Source organism: Dendrobates tinctorius, unplaced genomic scaffold, assembly GCF_039654945.1.
Source record: "Dendrobates tinctorius isolate UK_male_01 unplaced genomic scaffold, ASM3965494v1 ptg000082l, whole genome shotgun sequence".
NCBI lineage: Eukaryota > Metazoa > Chordata > Amphibia > Anura > Dendrobatidae > Dendrobates > Dendrobates tinctorius.
Window position 1 is genome coordinate 25,107,015 of NW_027361750.1, and position 18,484 is coordinate 25,125,498.

The 18,484-nt window shown below is 42.1% G+C and overlaps 1 protein-coding gene across 1 annotated transcript in view; it reads right to left on the minus strand.

Annotated features, from left to right (window-relative positions):
* Positions 1 to 18,484, minus strand: part of RP1 (RP1 axonemal microtubule associated) — a 742,035-nt gene that overhangs the window by 396,371 nt on the left and 327,180 nt on the right. Inside the window, exons 25-27 of the mRNA XM_073583994.1 lie at positions 6,473 to 6,692; positions 828 to 982; positions 215 to 293 (exon numbers count right to left, since the gene is read on the minus strand). Of these exons, the coding sequence (XP_073440095.1) occupies positions 215 to 293; positions 828 to 982; positions 6,473 to 6,692 (454 nt within the window). The remainder of the gene's footprint in view (positions 1 to 214; positions 294 to 827; positions 983 to 6,472; positions 6,693 to 18,484) is intronic.

Genomic DNA, 18,484 nt, shown 5'->3' on the forward strand with positions numbered 1-18,484 from the left:
GTCAGTAGTATTGCAGCTCTGCTCTATTCACTTCAGTGAAGTTGATCCTACAATACCAGACGTAACCAATGGACCATTGGTAAACTTGAAGATTTTTTAATGCATTTGCAGAATTTGCTACATATCTGTGCATTGCTATGACCTAGTATTCTTGTTTCTGTACCAGTACTTTATATTATAAGTTTATATGCGCCCATATGTTGGCATGCAGTACCATTTTTACTTCCATCACAGCTCATCTGGATTTTCTGCAGTTCCCCTAATGAAACTGCTTCAATGCAAAATACATCAACCTAGAAAAAGAATAATAAATGAGATATATAATTTTCCATTTCAATACAAAATAAGTTATTACATTATTCCTTTTTTTTTACATTCCTTTTTTTCTACATTACATAATATACACATTAGAAGGTCATGTTATCTGCGGTGTTTGAATCTGCTCATTGCGGATCTGATGCACACACCTCTAGGGTTCGGTAAATGAATGTAATGCAATATTTCCTTAGTTGGTCTTGAGTCTTGACTGAACCGTTGAGTATTTCCTAGATGTTTTTAGATCATATCATATAAAGGGTTACTATTTCCATTTTATTTTCTCTCACTTGTCTTTGAGATGGCAACATTTGTCTGTGAACCTGGACCCTATGATCTCGTGGATACACAGGTCTCCATGGAGAGCCATACGCCTCTGCCTTATTCCCAAGGTATACTGACAGCACTCTCATTGAATTCACTAGGATTGTGCACTTTTACAGCTCCACCAAAGATTTCTTCTGATAATTCCCAATGAAATGTCAAAAAAGCTGATGTTGCAAATATTTTACCTGCCCTTTCTGAAATTTCCCAGTATGGAACTTGGATTTATGTAACTTTCGCTTTCCAGAATCTCCTCTGGTCCCAAAGACATTGATGTAAACCTTGGATTCAGCATCAGCATCCGATAAGTCTCCAGTGTAAACCTGAATATCATACTTCAACACTTAAAAAAAAAAGATAAATTAATTTTTTTAAAATTTATTTGATAGAAGCATTTACTTTATTATAATGGTGAAATGTATTACTAAATACTGTATATGTATTTTAATGTTTTCCACCCAGTTGTATTATATTCTATCAAAGTTGAGGTTGTGGCATCCCGAAGTTGTAAGAGGAACTGGAAGGAAGGTTCATTGGATGCACTGAAGAGCCGGAGGCAGAGAAGGGGTTAACATGATTTACTAGAACAGGTTATTATCATACAAGAAATACTCAGCACAGGGAGACAAAATCAACATCGGCGACAACAGGATTTGAACAGAACGCTGGGAGATAGATGATGAGGAGTTAGCAGTCAGAGCAGTGGGGAGGGAGTCAACCTTCTCCTTGTTCTCCGGTCACCTTCCCACCAAATCTCCCTCATTCCCGCACTCAGTCCCTTTTATCTCCCCCACGCCCCCTGCTGTCCAGTGCAAAGGTCCTCCCTTCCCAGAAGAATCGTCCCCCAGCAACAGTGGTGACAGTCCCAAAGTGTACTGGAAACCACTGACTCTGTTCTGGCTCATCATCTTACACCCCCCTCTCTTTTCACTCACCATTTCTTGAGAAACATTAGATCGTTGCTTGTCTGTCTTAGCGACTTGTTGCCAAATAAACTGATCCTGTTTGCAATGATTGGGGGGTTGTCCAGCCATTGTGCGTTCGGCGCGACATAGATTGGAAGGAATAGTGGAGTCTCCTAGTGGAGGCAGAGTTGGATCTGTAGCCACCATAATGTTTTCTTTCAGGGTCTCAGGGCCCTGACTAACAGAAGTATTCTCAGATTGTTGCTCAGAACTTTCATCTTCCTCGGTCATGGGAGGCACCTCCTCAAGAACGTCAGGTGTTTCTATCCTTTTGTATGGGGTCGTCTGAGAGGTATGACTGGAGCATACTCCTATGTACCACTCTAGTGGGAGCATTTTCTTCTCCTTCTGGATAAATGTCGTATATGGGTCCTTCTGCACCGACCCAACTCTTCACTCTGTAGGGCCTACTCTCCCACCGGTTTTCCAGCTTGTCCCATGGACATTTCTCAGGTACCAACACTCGTTCACCAACCGGAAGATCTTTCCCCCGCAGAGGGAGCTTCTCAGGGTGCTCCAACTCCTGAAGCCAAGTCTGTACTAGACGATGTAGGGTCTGCAAGCGGTGACGATGTTTTCAGACCAAGGTAGAAATCTCCGTCCGTGGGTAGTCCTCCCCTGGATCCAGCTCTAGTTCCGTGACTTCTTTCCCAGTTCGGCCGAACAACAAGGAGTAGCTCTTCCACACGAGCTCAGCCACGTACTCGGGCCATCGGGCCTTCCTTTCTTTTTCCAGGGTCCTTAACATCTGGATTAGAGTATGGTTAAACCGCTCACAAGCCCCATTTCCATGAGGGTGGTATGGTGTGGTATGAGACCTGTCAAACTGATAGATCTGTTGTAGCTCATCCATTACTCTTCCCAAGAAACAGGCTCCTTGATCAGAATGGATCTGCTGCAGGCATCCGTAGACCTGAATTAAGTTTTTACAGATGGCATGTGCAGCGGACAACAGGATTTGAACACAAATACAGTATTTAAGAGGAAGGTGCACAAAAAAGATAACTTATCGCTTGCAGTGGAATATCTTACGCCGGCGTCGCAAATCGTGGACAATGTCTCTGGCTCTGTTACACAGGAACAAAAAGCACTGTCTCCGGACCGTGCCGATGTATCCATGTCCGCTTGGCTTGAGTGCGTTGGTATGTGGAAACAGTCTCTTTTGTAGATTCCTCTGGAATGGCACAGGACACGAACAGGATGCACACTCGTGGGTTGCGGCAGCGTGCGAAACTCTGAAGTGGTCGCTAAGAACGGAGCAAGTCAGATTATCTCTCACTGAGAGCGGAAAGGAGCTGTCCAATAAGGGAAGTCTGGGAACAGCTCAGTAAGCCCACAGTCAGTTTGCAAGTCAGAACGCTGGGCGATAGATGATGAGGAGTTAGCAGTTGGAGCAGTGGGGAGGGAGTCAATCTTCTCCTTGTTCTCCTGTCGCCTTCCCGTCAAATCTTCCTCGTTCCCATGCTCAGTCCCTTTTATCTCCCCCATGCCCCCTGCTGTCCAATGCAAAGGTCCTCCCCTCCCAGAAGAATCATCCCCCAGCAACAGTGGTTACAGTCCCGATAGTTCCGGTCCCAACGTGTACCGGAAACCGTTGACTCTGTCCTGGCTCATCTTCTTACACCGTATCCAAGCCATACTCCCTTACCTCCATCTTCTCTGTGATCTAATGCTGTTCTGCTCCTCTTCTCAGTGACATCACCGCAGATCAGACTCTCCAGCTCACTCTGTGCTCCATGTCTGACCCGGAAGTCTCTTCTACATTGAAAGCCTATAGAGCCTCGTTCTGACGCTGTATAAACTTACACTGAAGAAGCCACTTCTGGGTCATACAGAGTGTAGCATGGCCCAAAGAGTCTGAATTGTGGTGATGACACTGAAAAAAGGAGCAAAACATTTCTGGATTCCAGAAAAGGGGGCGGAAGGTGAGTTTATTAACACACACTACACGACATACACACATTTACTAAGAAAAATCTTCAGGGATTGCTTCTGTATAGTGTATGTACACACGGCTGTATGCATTGGGATATTTGCCTGACACCACGAACAGGGTATTCACACATCTGTATTATGATGGTACTATGTGCAATGCAGCAATCCTGCATCAATATACTTACTGTGCTAACAAATTGCAAAAGCATTCAGCATTCTCCAAAATCAGGCTTCTTTATTCAAAGCTCCATACAGTACAGCAATACTGTGTAATGTTATGGCTTGTCACATTCACAAGCCTTTTTTCAATGCTTTGAATAAAGAAGTTTGATTTTGGAGAATGCTGACGTGACATCCTGTTGCAATTAGTTGGATTCTGGAGACTGCTAGAGACTAAATGAGGATGATCTGCTGCGTTCTAGAGGATACTTATGGTCCATTTGTGATGCTTGCAATTGCAATTATAACTGTGATGTGCAGAACAGTGTGCATGGATCTTGATTGCTTAGGTATTAACTAGTCCATATGAATGTCCTGACTAAATGACGACATAAGCAAACAAATATCTGAATGAAATTATCACAAGAGATTCCGCTAAGAAAATAGAGTACCTTAATGTTAGTGCTTTCAGAACAAGACAATATTTCCATAATAAACCAAATATTGAGAGACATGTTTGAATTACCTAAACTTTTCTCAGGGTGCAATTGCCAATTACACCTGATCCCTCCACGTGGGACACATTTTTATTTTAAAAGGCTGTTCCAGCTCTGCTCACTTCAACATTGGAAGGTGGGCAGCACTGGTGACACCACACCTGTAGTATCTGCCTGCACGAGCGCATGATCAGTAGGTATTGTGTATGGTCATTAGAATAAGACAAGTGCATCATACAATACCAGAAGATGCAATACCATAATAGTTAGTATGATTACATATTAGTATCTTTTTAAAAGACAAGTTAATAGAAACTAGGACCATTGGGAGTGCATTATATTCTATGGATGACTATAGGGAGTGCATTATATTGCATGGAGGACCATGGGGGTCCATTATACTGTATGGAGGACCATGGCGAGTGCATTATATTCTATGTAGGACCACTGGGAGTGCATTATATTCCATGGAGGATCATTGGAATTGCATTATATTCTATGGAGGACCATAGGGAGTACATTATATTCTATTGGGGACCATGGGGAGCTCATTATACTATATGGAGGATTATGGGGGTTGCATTATACTATATGGAGGATTATGAGGGGTGCATTATACTATGTGTAAGGTTATTTGAGGCCATTATATTATTTAGATAGTTATGTGGGGTGGCCATTATTCTGTATGCAAGCAATTATATATAGTGAAGGTTTGTGTGGGGTCCATCATACTGTGTGGGGGGCTAGTCCGGGCCATTTTACAGTTTGGGGCTATTATACTATATGTAGGCCCATTATACTGCATGCAGGGCTGTGTGGAGGTCACAGTTGGAGCATCATGCTGTGTTGGATTCTCCATACTTTGCCTTGGGAGTATAGTAGGGTCATTATACTATGCTTGTAGAGGTTATAGTAGGGTCATTATACTATGCTTGTAGAGGTTAATGTGGAGGACTTCACAATGGGAGTATCATACTGTTTTTGAAAGGCACTTTTGTTGGCATCAAACTTTAATAGGCAAAGAAAGAGGAATTTAGGACTTCAGCAGGAGAAAGATTACTATGTAAAGTCTGGAAAGTTGTGACATATACCCTTCTGTGACCCCGGCAATTATTTATTTTTTATTTTGGGGGTGGGATCCAATTAGAACTTCTGCTATGGGGCCCCTAAATTCTATGTTCGGCCTGCGGGGATAAGCTCAGAGATGTCATTGTCACACTTATATCTGCTGTAACCTGTAATTGCTCTGCAGTGAGAGCAGAGCAGGCTATTCCTGTGTGAGACATATACTAAAAGCCAGCTCTACTCATATAAAGACCTTTGCTGGAAGGTGTTAAGGGGCCTTTACACATAGCGATATTGCTAGCGATATCACTAAAGCATCACCGATTTTGTGACGCAGAAGCGATATTGCTAGCGATATCGTTATATGTGATACTTACCTCCGACCGGCTCCCCCGCTGTCTGTCGCTGATCGTGCGAGATCGTGCAGCTCCATTTCTTGTTGGGCGCTTCCTGCTGAGCTTCCTGCTGGCGCCGACGAGCGACACGTGGACGAGGGCGGGAGGACATCTTCATCGCCGCGTCTGAAAGGTAAGTAACGACTACTGCTGCGTCGCTACATCGCTGTGAGATCTGCCTGTTTGGCAGCTCACTAGCGACCATTTAGCGATGCACCAGCGATCCTGACCGGGTCGTATCGTTGTCGGGATCGCTGGTACATCACTAAATGTAAAGGGGCCTTTAGTCATCTGTTTTCTACTCCCAGTACTTTCTAATCATTGCACATTCTCAAATTCAGCAATCTAAAGTCACACAGAGTGATTGCAATTTTTTTTCAGCCTAGAAAACCCCTTTAATATACTTAATGTTAAGCTGCTAATTGTTTCATTACTGTTTAACTGAAGCACATATTAGTCAGTCATGAGGTATTCAGGATATTTTTCTTAATTACGGTACCTTAAAGTAAGAAATGTGATAAAAAAACAACAAAGAACTATTACTCTGGATGATTCTTGTTGACTTGTCCTTCATTGATGGTGTGCCTTACATGCACACATGATCGCTGCATCCAATCTCTGTCCTCACTAGTAATGTCTTTCTTTTGTTATTTTAGTATTTTTTTTCTTTGAGACAATTTTTAAAAATTGTAGACAACCCATATAAGTCTCCATTATATAGACTATAACCTAAGACAATAATACATGTAGTATATGCGAAAACACCTGAAAGCTCTTGTAAACACTGCAACATACCACTACTATGGAAGATACATACACTCTAATGGATCACTTGCATCTGTTGACAGGGGCAGCTCTATCCATGTGTCTCCATCATCATGTTTCTCTCCAAGCCATCGATTTACTGGTAGGTGGAACTCTTGATCAGATGACAGATCACACAGTTTGACCTCCTCTAGATACCAGTCTGGGCTGTCTCCTGAATTGTCATGCCCAATGCGTATTTTATATGGTTTGCACAAGTTTTTTAAATTAATCTGCAAAGTAATACACAATAGATAAAAGAGCCCTTCAGGAAAAAAAATGAAGCTCTACATTGTCTATTCAAACTTAGCACTAGGTATAATACAAAGTATCAGAACTATACCTTAAATTATTCTTCCTTCTTACTTCAATTACATTATTGGCGTGAGGAAAGTTCTCAAGCTCGTGGTGCCATCAGAACGGTCCTGGAAGTTCACAGCCAATGAACTCACTTCATCTAACTGACGTCCACGCGAGCGACATGGGAAAATTTCTAACGGCGTTCTGATGTCAGTCAGGTCATAGGAGTTCACAGCGAGACACTGAGCAGTGGTAGAAGACGCTGCTCAGTATCTGCTGGATGGCAGGCTGTATAGTTGCATCATGAAACCATGCAGCCTGCCATCTAGATGTAGCAGAGCTAGACCTGTTGTGGGACAAATTGATTACTATTCATTATTAACTCTCTTCCAGGGGATAATGGCTTCATTGGAATGGGCGATGCCGTAAGTATGGTTTAATTAAGATTGATTAAAGGAGTCTGTGTCACTCTTTCAATTAAATGACCTTATTCTGTGTGTGTATGTTTTTATAAAATATGACTATGGGGTTAGTAATGGGGGCGTCTTATAGACGCCTCTCCATGACTAACCTCTGGGTTTGATGTCACCTGACAATATAAAGGTGACATCAACCCCTCCAACTATTAGCCCGCTTGCCACCACACCAGGGCAATTGGGAAGAGCGAGGATAAGTGCAAGAATTGGCACATTTTATAGAGAGCATTTCTGGGCTGAGGTTTTTAGTCAGGGGGGTGGCAATATCCATGGCCCCTTCCTAGGCTATTAATATCAGCCCGCAGCTGTCTGCCTAGCCTTTTCTGGTTATTAATTATAGGGTGACCCTATGTCATTTTTTGGTGGGGTCCCCTATTTTAATATCCAGCAAACAATAAGAATACAGCTATGAGCTGATATTAATAACCTGGGAAATGCCATGAGTATTACCCCCTTCTCAGGCTGTAAACCTCTGCCCCATCCATCGACTTTCCCTCTGTTGGTTATGGAGCCCACGCCATTTGTTTCAGAAAAATAATAATTTATTAATTAAATACATGTACAGTAAGCTGCACATACTGTACTAATTATATATGTCACTGACATCTTTAAATCTATCTATTCTATGTGTACATACTGTATGTATTGAAAATTCGTAGCGAACAGGAGAAGTCCCAGAAGACTGGAGAAGAGCAAATGTTGTTCCTATCTTCAAAAAGGGGAAGAAGGTGGACCCAGGCAACTATAGGCCGGTGAGTCTGACTTCTATACCAGGAAAGATCTTTGAACAAATTATTAAACAACATGTATGTCAGTACCTGGATAAGAATGAAGTGATTAAACAGAGTCAGCATGGGTTTGTAACTAATAAGTCATGTCAGACTAACTTAATTTCCTTCTATGACAGAATAACTGATTGGGTGGATCAGGGAAATGCTGTAGATATAGTATATCTTGACTTCAGCAAAGCATTTGACAAAGTCTCTCACACAATCCTTATTGAAAAAATGACTAAGTATAGAATGGACAAGGCAACTGTTAGGTGGATTCATAACTGGCTTAGTGATCGGACCCAAAGAGGGGTCATAAATGGCTGCACATCCAGTTGGACAAATGTCTCAAGTTGGGTACCACAGGGCTCTGTCGTGGGCCCTGTATTGTTCAACATCTTTATCAATGATTTAGATGAAGGAATTGAGGGTAAACTGATTAAATTTGCTGATGACACAAAGCTAGGAGGAATAGCTAATACTAAAGAAGAGAGAGAGAGGATTCAAAAAGATATAAATAAACTGGAGCAGTAGGCAGCAATTAACAGAATGGTTTTTAACAGGGAAAAATGCAAATTACTACATCTGGGCAATAAAAATGAAAAAAGCATATACAGAATGGGAGGAATAGGGCTTAGCAACAGCACATGTGAAAAAGACTTGGGTATACTAATAGATCACAGACTGAATATGAGTAAACAGTGTGATGCAGCAGCAAAAAAGGCAAATGCAATTCTAGGATGTATTAACAGAAGCATACAGTCTAGATCACGTGAAGTCATTATTGCCCTCTACTCCTCTTTGGTCAGACCTCATCTGGAATACTGTGTCCAGTTTTGGGCACCACATTTTAAAAAAGACATCAACAAACTGGAGCCAGTTCAGAAAAGAGCGACCAGAATGGTGACCGGTCGGCAAACCCTGTCTTATGAGGAAAGGTTGCAGGATTTGGGAATGTTTAGCCTGCAAAAGAGAAGACTGAGAGGAGACTTAATAACTGTCTACAAATATCTCAAGGGCTGTCACATTGCAGAAGGATCATCTTTATTCTCATTTGCACAAGGAAAGACTAGAAGCAATGGGATGAAACTGAATGGGAGGAGACACAGATTAGATATTAGAAAAAACTTTTTGACAGTTAGAGTGATCAATGAGTGGAACAGGCTGCCACGAGAGGTGGTGAGTTCTCCTTCAATAGAAGTCTTCAAACAGAGGCTGGACAGATATCTGTCTGGGGTGATTTAGCAAATCCTGCTTTGAGCAGGGGGTTGGACCAGATGGCCCAGGAGGTCCCTTCCAACTCTACGATTCTATGATTCTATGTAATCTATCTATTATATACTGTTGGGTCAAGCTGTGATCTTGCTGTACGCGGCTGCTGAATTGCTGACTTTTTATCTGTCTGTTTGTCTGTTTATCTATATATATTTATAGTGAAAAAAGGAGTTTCTGTTTAATAGCCCATCATAGTGACATTTCGGTTCAAGAGAGAGAACCTTTGACATGATGAGCATTAAAAAGAAGCTGCTTTTTTTCACTCTGAATGGTGTTCTGCCTCCAATTTTTGAATCTCTACCTAAGGTTTGGTCTTTACCTGGGGTGCTTTGCACCCAACTTGCAATTTTATATTATTATTTATATATATACAGTATATACACACACATATATATATATGTGTGTGTGTGTGTGTTTTGAAGAATATTTTCTTTCAAAACTAAGTGTAAATGACAGAATTGCTCTATGTAAAAGCTCATGTTAACATTGCATTGCAGTCGGATAGAAAATCGAACTGCATTTGGATGTAAATCGGATGTTAGGTGTTAAAAATCGGATTGTACTTGTGACGCTAGTTACTACTCACGGACAGGCCGTGAGGCAGAAGATTCAGATGTTCCGGGGTCAATACCGAGAGAGTACGTAGATAACCAAGGAAAAAGACAAAGGCGTAAGTCAGGTAACAGTCCAGGGTCAACAAGAGATAGCAGAGATAGAGAGCTTGCCTCTCCTAGGCATCACATCAGGCTAACACTCACTAGTAAGCACAAACTACGTCTGAAAGGGATCAGGGGCAGACAGCACAATTAAATATGTATGCGATTACCAGAACACTGAACAACTGCAGAAAGTCCTGCACACCCCAGTCACAGATTGGACAGCAGAGCTGTCAATCAAAGCACCAAAAGCTCAGCAAGCCCCTCTCAGTATTGGACAACCAACTTGTCAATCAAGACACAGACAGCTGAGAAAGACAGTTTCCATAGAATTACTGTGCCTATCATGTGGTTTAGTTGGGTCTAATCCAGTCATTCTGTTATTAGGACTGGAAATTGTTGTATGTGCTATACATACATTGGAGTCTATACACTTCACTATCTATAGACACCTTTGTGCTTAGTTAACAACATATCTAGGTTAAGAGTGAGGGTTTTTTTTAATATTACACTAGAGCCTCACCTTTCCTTCTAGGGTAGCTCTATTTTTATGGTTATTCATTAAAAGTTATATTTTATTATTTTCTCTATTGCTGTTTACTAATCGAGAGATTTTTTTGTGGGCTTTGACGCATCAGTGCTGCTTTGGTCTTAAGTTTTGCATTAGTAATACAGTCATTCACTATAGAACACAATGTGCAGCCAGGAGATGTATTTATTGCAGAGCTGTACAGTGGCTGCGGCAGAAGCCATAAGGTAAAGAATTGGGACGAGGCAAGAAAGAAGAGGTCTGGTAATATAGGGCCAGTAACGGTAGCTCCGGCAAAGCAGTAAAGTCTGGGACTGTAAAACACAGTGGCAAGGCAGCCAGGCGATGTGTGGCTGGCATGGCTGTGCAGTGGCACAACCTGTACGGTGAAGAATTAGGACATGGCAGGCAAAGAGATGACGGGCAGTGTAGGGCCAGCAATAGCAGCCCTGCCAGCAGCAATACTACCAAATAGATGGCATGATGGATAGGGAGTAGACACCTTCTCAGCATGGGCCATCAGCACTAACGGCAGAAGAACGGTGTTGAAGACAAACAATCAGATGCTATGGCCAGTATAAATCCTGGCACCAGCCTTAGGAGAATAAAAGTTGGCACAAATCCATGTTTGATTCTTTTTGACAAATGTAAAATTTTCTTTGCTAGCGGCAGATTACCTGGTCTGTGTTGAATCCCCTCTCTGACACTACAGTATACTGAAAGCTGGACATTATAGTAAACCTATTGGAAAATGGACTAGGTCTTCCCACTGGTTCAATCTGCTGAGCCAGAAGTCCATGGTATTGGGGCTCACGGCAACTGCCAGACAAAAGACAATGCAGGTGGCTGTTCAAACGGCGTGACTCTGTTTGCTTAATGGTACTAGGGCAGAAAAAGCATCTTGTCCATTTTGTTATATATGATGTAATTGCTGCTGTTGTTTTGGTTATTTGTTGTAGCTGTAGTGCTGGTACACGTGGGGGAGTGACACCTCACAATGTCATTAACATTCTTTCCAAAAATGTAACATTTTGTAAAAGGGAATTGCATTACAGAAATCCAAGAATTTTCGGTGAGTAATTTACAACAATTTTGCACTTTATATTTTTCCCCTATGCAGGTGCCAGACATGGGGAAGTATTGACTCTAACAAGTGAAATCCTCTCCACTCTCTGCAGACACGTGGTATGCAGCTGTATGGGTCGCCCTCCCAGGGCTGTGGGGTACTCAGTACCGGGCCGGTGTCGGCAGGATGTGTCAGAGCAGCGGTGACCCGGTCTGTGGCCCTGGGCGCCCAAGTAATGGGGGAATTGAAATGGTGGAATGTAGTTAATGGAATAGTTTGTGACGCCACCTGTGGTGTTCGGCAAGTGAGATGTTAAGCCCACGCTGCATGCAGATCCACTGGGACTGATGGTATGGTGCAACAAAGATGTAAAAGCTCCCCAACAGGTGAAGCTGTAGTCCCAGGGCAGTGTAGATGTGGCTGGCACGGGGAAGTAGCAGTGACGGAAGGGTAGGAAGCAGACAAAGACACAGCAGGGTGCAATTTCTGTACCTTTACTTGATAAATGCAGTCCAGGGTCCTGATTACAGATGGTACTGGAGCAGGCTAGCCTGGAAGCAGCTCAGGTTTCTCTCTCAGCAGAAGGGCTGTGCAGTCTCCTTATTAGCGCTTATTTGAATGAAGTACTCCTAGTACTGAGTTACACTGAAGTTCCTCTAAATTCTCTTCTATTAGCACTCCTCATATGGCAGACAGCTGTAGCCGATATTCCTCTCTTGGCTCATTCTGTGCTGTTGTGCCTCCAAGTCTTAGATGGGAGTAGGGCATTTACAGCCTCCTACTCCTCTGGTGTCTGGTGCAGGACCTTTAGTATCCATACAACCGTGGAGACCAGGCTCCAGTTCATGCTCTCTCACTGTGAGGGAGCTCTCTTTCCTCAGCTCAACCTCCAGCTTCTCTCCACACGTCTGCACACATGGACCTCCTCACACTAACTGACCACTCCTTCCTCTTGGCCCTCAGAGAGCACCCCTCCCTTCAAATCTGGTTCAGAGTCCCCCCTGCTGGCCTGGAGTGGAACTGTGTTGCATGTATAGGTTAACTGCGAGAGAGACCCTTCACTGCTTCCAAGCCTGGCATTACCCTCCCTGGAGGAAGGCAAAGCCAGTGTGGCGGCCATACTTCTGGGGGCGCCACACTGTACACTCTGCAAAAGCTTCACTCAGCAAGCAACACAGCCTATCCTGGAAATGCGCCAATTCACCTGCCTCAAAAATGCGTTAAGAATTTTAACAAAAATTTAAAAAAATTGTGAATTTTAAAGAAGCAAGTTTCATTTAATGAACTTCTGCTCTGTCCTGCTCAGGGGCCCATTACTGAAAGGGTGCTAACAAGGGAAGGCATCACAGATGCAAACACAATAAAATGTAATTTCAGCAAAATTTACAAAGAAAGTGAGACTGGTGAGATGTATAAAAATTTGTACACAATAAAAAAAATTGCAGCTAGGTATTCGGCATTGAGGCTGAGCACATACGATTCTTTTGTAAAAAGCAGTACAATCCAGGAGTTTCGGCATCGATTAATAATAATAATTTTATTTCTATAGCGCCAACATATTCCGCAGCACTTTACATTTCAGAGGGGACTTGTACAGACAATATACAGTCATATGTAAAAGTTTGGGCACCCCTATTAATGTTAACCTTTTTTCTTTATAACAATTTTGGTTTTTGCAACAGCTATTTCAGTTTCATATATCTAATAACTGATGGACTCAGTTATATTTCTGGATTCAAATGAGGTTTATTGTACTAACAGAAAATGTGCAATCTGCATTTAAACAAAATTTGACCGGTGCAAAAGTATGGGCACCCTTATCATTTTCTTGATTTGAACACTCCTAACTACTTTTTACTGACTTCCTGAAGCACTAAATTGGTTTTGTAACCTCATTGAGCTTTGAACTTCATAGCCAGGTGTATCAAATCATGAGAAAAGGTATTTCAAGTGGCCACTTGCAAGTAGTTCTCCTATTTGATTCTCCTATGAAGAGTGGCATCATGGGCTCCTCAAAACAACTCTCAAATGATCTGAAAACAACATAGCTTTTCAGGGGAAGGATACAAAAAGTTGTCTCAGAGATTTAACCTGTCAGTTTCCACTGTGAGGAACATATTAAGGAAATGGAAGAACACAGGTACAGTTCTTGTTAAGCCCAGAAGTGGCAGGCCAAGAAAAATATCAGAAAGACAGAGAAGAAGAATGGTGGGAACAGTCAAGGACAATCCACAGACCACCTCCAAAGACCTGCAGCATCATCTTGCTGCAGATGGTGTCACTGTGTATCGGTCAACAATACAGCGCACTTTGCACAAGGAGAAGCTGTATGGGAGAGTGATGCGAAAGAAGCCGTTTCTGCAAGCACGCCACAAACAGAGTCACCTGAGGTATGCAAAAGCACATTTGGACAAGCCAGTTACATTTTGGAAGAAGGTCCTGTGGACTGATGAAACAAAGATTGAGTTGTTTGGTCATACAAAAAGGCGTTATGCATGCGCTGTATTGTTGACCGATGCACAGTGACACCATCTGCAGCAAGATGATGCTGCAGGTCTTTGGAGATGGTCTGTGGATTGTCCTTGACTGTTCTCACCATTCTTCTTCTCTGCCTTTCTGATATTTTTCTTGGCCTGCCACTTCTGGGCTTAACAAGAACTGTACCTGTGTTCTTCCATTTCCTTACTATGTTCCTCACAGTGGAAACTGACAGGTTAAATCTCTGAGACAACTTTTTGCATCCTTCCCCTGAAAAGCTATGTTGAATAATCTTTGTTTTCCGATCATTTGAGAGTTGTTTTGAGGAGCCCATGATGCCACTCTTCATAGGAGAATCAAATAGGAGAACTACTTGCAAGTGGCCACCTTAAATACCTTTTCTCATGATTTGATACACCTGGCTATGAAGTTCAAAGCTCAATGAGGCTACAAAACCAATTTAGTGCTTCAGGAAGTCAGTAAAAAATAGTTGGGAGTGTTCAAATCAAGAAAATGATAAGGGTGCCCATACTTTTGCACTGGTCAAATTTTGTTTAAATGCAGATTGCACATTTTCTGTTAGTACAATAAACCTCATTTGAATCCAGAAATATAACTGAGTCCATCAGTTATTAGATATATGAAACTGAAATAGCTGTTGCAAAAACCAAAATTGTTATAAAGAAAAATGGTTAACATTAATAGGGGTGCCAAAACTTTTACATATGACTGTACATTACAGCATAACAAACATAGATCAAAACAGATACCAAGAGGAATGAGGGCCCTGCTCGCAAGCTTACAATCTATGAAGAAGAAGGGGAGACACAAAAGGTGGATGGTAACAATTGCTTTTGTTGTTCAGACCAGCTCTAGTGTAAGAATTGGGTGTTCATGTAATGCTGCATGAACCGGTTATCAGCCAGAATACGTAAAAGTACAGACACAGAGGGATATTAAAAGCATAAGGCGTATGAGAACATGATGTGAGGAACCTGGTTATGGTAAAAATTTGGAATGGGTTACACAAGGAAAGTTAGGTTAATGCAATGAGGCGGTAGGCCAGTCTGAACAAATGTATTTTTAGGGCACGCTTAAAACTGTGGGGATTGGGGATTAATCGTATCAACCTGGGAAGTGCATTCCAAAGAATTGGGGCAGCAAGTGAAAAGTCTTGGAGATGGGAGTGGGAGGTTCTGATTATTGAGGATGTTAACCTCAGGTCATTAGCAGAACGGAGGGCACGGGTAGGGTGGTAGGCTGAGACGAGGGAGGAGTTGTGTGAACTTCATGGATTGTTGTGAACTTAGACAAGTGGGAGTTCAGTTTCCACACAAACGTACTACTGGATGCATGTTTCTTGGGTACTCAAATGACTACCTGATGACACACTGGAGGGAGAGAAGGAAAAGTATAGAAAGAAGTAGATGAAGAGGATGATGGGGCAGATGACAACGCAAAGGCACTACTTGTGGTTGTGGACTTGATACCACAACGACAATCACAAAGAGAAGAACAGCTTTTGCCTTCTTCATCTTGCTGGTCAGTTTGCTTTTCCCACATGAGCAAGTGATGCAGCTTCACATGCTGATGGAGTCGGACTTCCTAGTTGATTTGTGCCAGCATATAAATTACTTATTTTCAAACAGCACAGCCTTTACATTACAATAGATTTGTAATTCAGCATTGTACAAAAGAATTCCCTCAGCCAAGATGCTTGCACATAGGAATCACCACCACAACAACCACCATCACAGCTTTTAGGCACTATGGAGCCTCCTCAACCTCCTCCAGAGCTAACTGCAGAATAAGCAGAATTTACCAAACAGGATATTTTATCTGGACGTTAGCTGTGCTGGGAATTGCCAAGACCAACACCCTCTCCTCAGCACCTCTGTGTGGTTCTCAGGTCATCTCAACCACAGAATCATCAACATTACAGTCATCCCTGATTCAGCTGACAGTTGTCAGGCCTGAGCTCCTCTCCATCTGTCTGATTTCCACCTCAAGATTTGCAATAGCTCAGAGTGCTACTACCACTGCCATTTCCTCAATCACCATGACTCACAGAGCCAGCAACTGTCAGGACTCCAACCCAGCAGCTCTTGTGCACCAGACAGCAACTCTTCCCTGTGAGCTGTTCAGCTCACTGGACAGTTCCTTGCTAACCCAGATACTAGTACCTGTGATGTCTCTACCATAAGCTCCTGATTGGCTTCACCATGATTGACACCCTACTTAAACCTGGCATTGCACTTCTTTCCTTGCAAGATTATTGAGCTCCCAGCCGTTAGTCAAGCTTTCCTTCCACTTGCTGCTTCATTCCAAGATTGTACTGCTGCTATTGTGTACTTACGCTTTGCTATTCCTGACTACTCAACCTGCTGATCCTTTAACTATATTGCTGCTCTTGTTTACCGACCCCTGGCTATTCCTGTCAATGCTACCTGCCGCTGCTGCCCCTAGTGGTTGCAATACAACTATTCCAACCCAGGTCAGATCATAACAGCAGCATAGCTTGGCATTATAGCTGTGCCCTCAATCTCCTCCCGAACAATGCTATCAGAGTACAAAGGCTGACTATTCATCACTTCCAATAGATCAAATGGAAGAAGTGTTGTATGTTCCTTAACCTATGTAGGTGCTGTGGGTTAAGGGACTGTGGGGCAGAACAGAAACAGGTGCCATTGATGGAATGGAAATTCAGCTATGTACAACCTTAATTGCTATGGTAACTGAAGGAGGTGGGCTTAGCAGAACACTGACTCCTGACTCGAGCTATTAGAAGTTACATCATCCTGTGGTGACTGAGATGAGTGATGTGACATATATTCCATTACGCTTTTCACTTGTACAGCAAAGTTACCCTTGTCAAAGGTAAAGTAGGCCAATAGTGACCTGTGTCGCTTACTACTACTGCCAAGATGTTTGTTGCTGAAAGTGTAGAAGATGCTGCTGCTAGCGGCTCCCACATTTGTTTTATTTTTTTTTGCCATCGTATAGGTCGTTTTCTCTCAAGACACCACATCCATTTTCATTGCCATGTTTCAGTGTAGCACACATTTTGGACACAAATATAACGTTTAAATCCTATATCAAGATTTGTTACCGCACCTAACCAACCTTGAAAAACTGTAGAATCAACCACAATTTCAAGGCAGGTTTCACATAATGGCCAAAAAGTCTAATACAACACCAACCTGCCGGTATTGGTGTAGCGTATATATTCTTCCAATCTGACATGCCAAGTCTGGGAGACTGCTCAGTGAGCATTGACCATAGAGACTATGTATCTGTCCCTTAGATGCTGCTGGAAGTTGTTCATCTAAGATTAATGCAGATTATTGCTAAAAAAAAAAGTAAATCCATAGTAGAAAGTTCCATATTATGAGCTGTTATTGGCATTGTCTGATTTCCATTCATAAATGTTTAAGTAGAAATTGTCAAGAAGCGCAAACCACACCTTAAAACACAAGCACATTTGAAAGCACTGGGTCCACCTGACCTGGTACTTCGTATACTCTGCTGATCCTTTTATTAAATGGAGATGCTCATTTGGGGGCCAACCAGGGGATTCACCTGTCCCCTCGTGGCTCGTGGACCAGACTGAGCCTGATCACTTTCTCTGCTTGACTTCTCAGACACTATTGGCATCTATTTTAGACCCATAAGGGGAATGTTTAACTTTTATCATACCCTCATTAAATTTTATGGCTCACTGCGTATTCACGGAACAAGTTTTTTTTTGTTTGTTTTTTTAAGTTGCTAGTTTTCACCTATTGTTAGTAAAACTATTAATACTACAACTAATAATGAGATGTTTGCAAGCAGTTATTCATCATAAAATGCCGAGTCTTGAATTATAAAGGGAAATTCAGTTGATCTGAGCAATGAAAGTTGATATATAACTTCTAGGTGTATAGTAAAGAAGCAGCTTCAAAGGGTGATGAACATTGATAGAGACAGCGATGAAAATACAAAGAAAGAACCTCCTAAGGGAATCGTGTCTTAAGTGACTGCATTGGCAGCCATAGCTGAAGCCACAAATAAAAATAACAGCATACAGTCTTCTCAATTACTTTCCTGAAATATTTCATTTTAGGCAATGTGTTATATCTGATCTCAGTTTTAACTGACGCTGGTTGAATTCCAATGCATTATCTGACAAAGGTGATAAAATATACCGTAAATAAAACCATAGAACTCAATGGTATACAAGAATATGTTACGCATTGCAATATGATCCATGGGTGACTACAAAAAGAGAATTTGTAGCAAATTAATATTATCTGGATTTTTGAAAAACGTACAGTAACGTACAAACGTTCTACGCATGTGTGGAAAAAAATACTTTAAATTAAGAGCGCTTACAAAAATAGAATTGTTAATAATTTATGTTTATCAACCAACAAAATTCAAAGTGAATGCAAAGTCTGGCAGCTAAAACACAATGGCAAAGGGTCTGGCAGCTAAAA